Source organism: Sinocyclocheilus anshuiensis, unplaced genomic scaffold (genome assembly GCF_001515605.1).
Source record: "Sinocyclocheilus anshuiensis isolate Anshui unplaced genomic scaffold, SAMN03320099.WGS_v1.1 scaffold1603, whole genome shotgun sequence".
Lineage (NCBI taxonomy): Eukaryota > Metazoa > Chordata > Actinopteri > Cypriniformes > Cyprinidae > Sinocyclocheilus > Sinocyclocheilus anshuiensis.
Genome location: NW_015548282.1, coordinates 39133 through 43656, shown reverse-complemented (window position 1 = coordinate 43656; position 4524 = coordinate 39133). Strand labels below are relative to the sequence as shown.

The following is a 4524-nucleotide window of genomic DNA, read 5'->3' as shown; positions in this document are numbered from 1 at the left end:
ATGGGAGTGAGTGAGTGTGTGTGTGTGGTGTGCCACTGTGTGTGTGTGTGTGTGTGTGTGTGTACCTGTTCTTCTATTCTGGTGGGGACATAAACCTGAATACACACAGACTCACGGGGACTCGTGTCCCCCTAAATTGAGGTCCCCATGCGTAAACAAGCTAATAAATCACACAGAATTATGTTTGTTGAAAATCTAAAAATGCAGAAAGTTTCCTGTAATTTTAATTTTAGTTAAAGTTTTAGTAATTTTGTTGTTTGTTTTTGCCATTTTTATTAGTTTTTTTTTTTATGTCTATATAGTTTTCATTCCTTTTTTTTGTTTTAGTTATTTTAGTATATCAAGATAAACTAAATGAAAATGCAAAATGTGGCCTTGGCAAATAGCTGAATTAAAATAATTATTTAAAATATATATTTTGGTTTAGTTTAGTTAATATTTATTTTATTTCAAGTTACATAAAATTGTTAAATGCTATAGTTTTACTTTAATTAACTCTAATGTGTGTTTGCATTTAGATTGAAGTTACATTCACCACCGGCAACTTGAGCGATACGACACACAAACCTTCATTACCAGGTCAAACTCACACACACACACACAAACACACACACACACACACACACACACACACACACACACTTATGAGAATGTCTTCTTACTATATTAGTGATACTGATCTTCAACAGTATACCTTCACTGAAAGTGTTGTAATATTCTGAATAATAAATAATAAAGAATACATTATTATGTTAAATGTACTTTTCCTGTATTTCAGATGTTGATGAGTGTCTCCAGGGCGACCTGGGGCCTTGCGGTTACCATGCCAACTGCACAAACACACCTGGATCCTACCTGTGCAGCTGTTTCCGTGGTTACCTGATGAGTGCGGAAGGATGTAAAGGTGTGCATGAGAAACTCAATACAAGTACATGATATAAACACAAGCTTCTGTGAAACGGTGTCAACGGACTAACTTTAACTTTCTCAGCGAGATTCTTCAAATTAAAAGAGAAAATGAACTATGAACAGCAGATACAATTCACTCAAAAATGAACATTACTTAAAAACTCGGCACCCATTCACTGCAGAGGATCCATTGCTGAGCAAGTGATGCAATGCTACATTTCTACAAATCTGACGAAGAAACAAACTCATCTGCATCTGGGATGCCCTAAGAATGAGTACATTTTCAGGCAATTTTCATTTTTGGGTGAACTATTACTTTTACATAAGCCGTATTCTTCGTTTGCAGCTAGGTTTATGAGTTTAAAACACTGTGACTAGTTGTCTTGTGTAGTTAGTTATTGTGTGTGTTGTGTGTGTGTTGTAGATGTAGATGAGTGTGTGTTAGCTGCAGTAACAGGTCTGCAGGCGTGTGGAAGTGGAGCCGTGTGTACAAACACACCGGGATCTTTCACCTGCTCGTGTCCGGCGGGATTCGTGCTGGCGCTCGACGGACACAACTGTGTCGGTGCGTTCAGTGTGTGTGTGTTTCATTTAATTAGTTTTAATTTTTTTATATTTTCTGTTTTCATTTTTGTGAAAGTAATTTTGTAGTTTGTTTCTGTCATTTTTATTAGTTTTATTTTTCTCAGTATGTCTATATGGTTTTTTATGGGTTTTTTAGTTGAATGTTTAGTTTTGTAGTGTGTTTTTTTTTTATATATATGTAAAAAATGTGTAGTTTTTGTTTTAGTTATTTCAGTACATCAAAATAAACTAAATGAAAATGAGAAATATTTCCTTTGCAACTTTTTATATTTTCTGTTTTTATTTCAGTTTTAAAGTTGACATGAAATGAAAATTCACCCATATTTGTTGAATATCTGTCAGTTCTTCTGCACGTTACAAGTGAGCTGATTATGGAAAAGAGTCAGGTGAATGTTTAAACACTCTTCTGTGTCTCTGCAGATGTTGACGAATGTAATTTCGAGGAGAGCTGCCGCAGGGAGCTGGGTAACGTGTGTGTGAATACAGACGGCAGCTACACGTGTGTGTGTCAGGCTGGATTCAGAGAGCACAGAGCCGCGTGTGTGGGTAAGAGTCTGTCTGTCTGTGTGTCTGTCTGTGTGTCTCTGTCTGTCTGTCTGTCTGTGTGTCTCTGTCTGTGTGTGTGTGTGTGTGTCTCTGTCTGTCTGTCTGTCTGTCTGTCTGTCTGTCTGTGATCGTAGTATTAACCCATATATCTTTATCATTCGCTCTGTGTCTGAACCTAGAGTCGAGCGAGAGCGACAGATGTTATGATAAAGAGAAATTTTTGTAAAGAACTACTTTACATGCATGTGCTTCGCAGGGTTAGTTTAGTATCGAGTTTTTATTAAGAATTTAGATTTTGTTTGTATTTTCATATTTTCTGTTAATTTTTTTTTCATTTTAGTTAAAGTTTTAGTAAATTTGTAGTTTGTTTTTGTCATTTTTATTAGATTTCATTAGTTGTTTTATGTAGTTCTTCATTCATTTTTATTTAAGTTTTGATTTTAGTTATTTTAGTACATCTAGTTTATCTGAAAATGAGAAATGTTTATATAGATTCAATTAAATAATTTAATAGTTAATTTATAATTTAAATATTTAATTTCAGTTAAAGTTTATTTTATTTCAAGTAACAAAAATTGTTTTATGGTTTTAGTTTTGTTAGTATAATTTATAGTAATAACCCTGCTGCTTAGTTATTAGAAATGAAATGTTTTCCTGTTAGTTCATATGTTTTTGAAAACATTTATACTGTTTTCAAGAAAAGGTTTTATTTGATGACTCTAAAAATGTCAGGTAGAGCAATCGTTTAATAATTCAATGGTTTTGTCACGCCTGTGATGCATCTTAATCATGAGTGTGAAAAAATTATAATAAAAAAAAAAAAAAATGTAAACAACAAATGTATTTATTTTGTAACAATTGTCAGTTTGTGAACTCTTTATAATTCTTCAATATTTTACCCTATTACTGAGATGTTTTCTTCATTCTCAGGACTTTGTTAACATGTTTTACTTTTTTGCCACAAAATTGTGCATTAAAAATCTTTAACATTGGAATTATGCAAAGTTTGAATGCCATTTTGAATGCATTTTCGATTAATATGCATTAATGCAGTAATATCTGAGAAGATGTCATGTCATTGATTCAGTTGCATGCTGGTGTTCATGTGCAGTGTAAAGCTTTGGCTGTTGTTAACCAGCAGCTTGATTTAATCTGTCTGTCTGTCTCTCAGGTGCTCAGTGTCCAGGTTTTCTTATATGTGAAGGTAGTTGCTGAACTCATCCTTTTGAGTTTCAAATCTCTGAAAGCTCACTTTTGTTTGCTCATGACTTACTGCATGCTGAATTTACCTGCATTACCTGATGGATTTTTGCTGAATTTACCTGCATTACCTGATGGATTTTTGTTGTAAATCCTGTAAGAGTGTGTAATTCAACTAAAGAGAGATGCAATGAACAGATGATGATGTTGTTTCTCAGATGTGGACGAGTGTGTGGAGGAGCAGCATGTGTGTGTCGGCCGAGGCGAGTGTGAGAACACACTGGGCAGTTACAGCTGTGTGTGTCAGCGCGGTTACCGTGGCAACGGCACACACTGCACAGGTGAGTGACATACACACGCACACACTTACATCTAATGCATAGTTCATTTTTAGAATTAAGTATTTTATTTGTTCGCCTGCATGTCGTGTGAATGTGAATTATTGAAATGTATTAAATTGTATATATACAATTTATAATAATATTATAAAATATTAAGAATATCTCTTTGGATTTGAGACTTTAGTCTTTGCAACTTTACAGATCTTCTTTATGCACCAAGAGCTTGTAACACTCCAAAGAGAAAGAAACAATTGAAATCGCATCATATGACCCCTTTAATTGAATTCTGCACTTCAGTTGGATTTAATTGATTTTAATTTAATTTGATTTAATGTAATTTATTAACATGACTCTGACGAGTGGGGGCGGGGCCGAGAGCCGTGGGAACGGAGCGAGGCCGGTGGAGTAATTGATAATGAGCGACACCTGCACCACTCACCGGTCTCGAGTCCCACAGAGGATCTCCGGAAGGATAAAAGGAGGAGTTACGACAGTGAAAGACGAGAGAGGACCAGGCCTGGACTTTATTTTGTGTTTTGTGTGCGGCAGTCGTCCGCGAGGGGCTGCCGCTTTACTTTCATTTTGTATTTGTTTATTTTATTAAAATCTTAAATGTTTGCCGGTTCCCGCCTCCTTCTTCCCGACCTACGAACGTTGTTACAATGACGTCTACCTGTATATTTAGTATTACCAAAATATTTGCAACATATGTTGCAACATGTGCGTGTGTGTGTGTGTGTCTTTGTGTAGATGTGGACGAGTGTGTGAGCAGTAATGACACGTGTGAACAGACCTGCACAAACACAGCGGGTTCCTTTCTCTGCTCGTGTCGACGCGGGTATCAGCTGCACATCGATGGACGCAGCTGTGTGGGTCAGTGCGCTTTCAGCTCAAATTATGGCCATTTAAAGAGTCTGTTTTCTGTTCTAGAGTGGATTTTCTC

At 35.9% G+C, this 4524-nt stretch overlaps 1 protein-coding gene across 1 annotated transcript in view; it reads left to right on the top strand.

The window, feature by feature from the left end:
• LOC107655833 (fibropellin-1) overlaps window positions 1–4524 on the top strand; it is an 11212-nt gene continuing 6688 nt past the window's right edge. The window contains exons 1-7 of the mRNA XM_016443419.1: window positions 1–6; window positions 519–579; window positions 779–904; window positions 1334–1474; window positions 1915–2040; window positions 3459–3581; window positions 4332–4454. Of these exons, the coding sequence (XP_016298905.1) occupies window positions 1–6; window positions 519–579; window positions 779–904; window positions 1334–1474; window positions 1915–2040; window positions 3459–3581; window positions 4332–4454 (706 nt within the window). The remainder of the gene's footprint in view (window positions 7–518; window positions 580–778; window positions 905–1333; window positions 1475–1914; window positions 2041–3458; window positions 3582–4331; window positions 4455–4524) is intronic.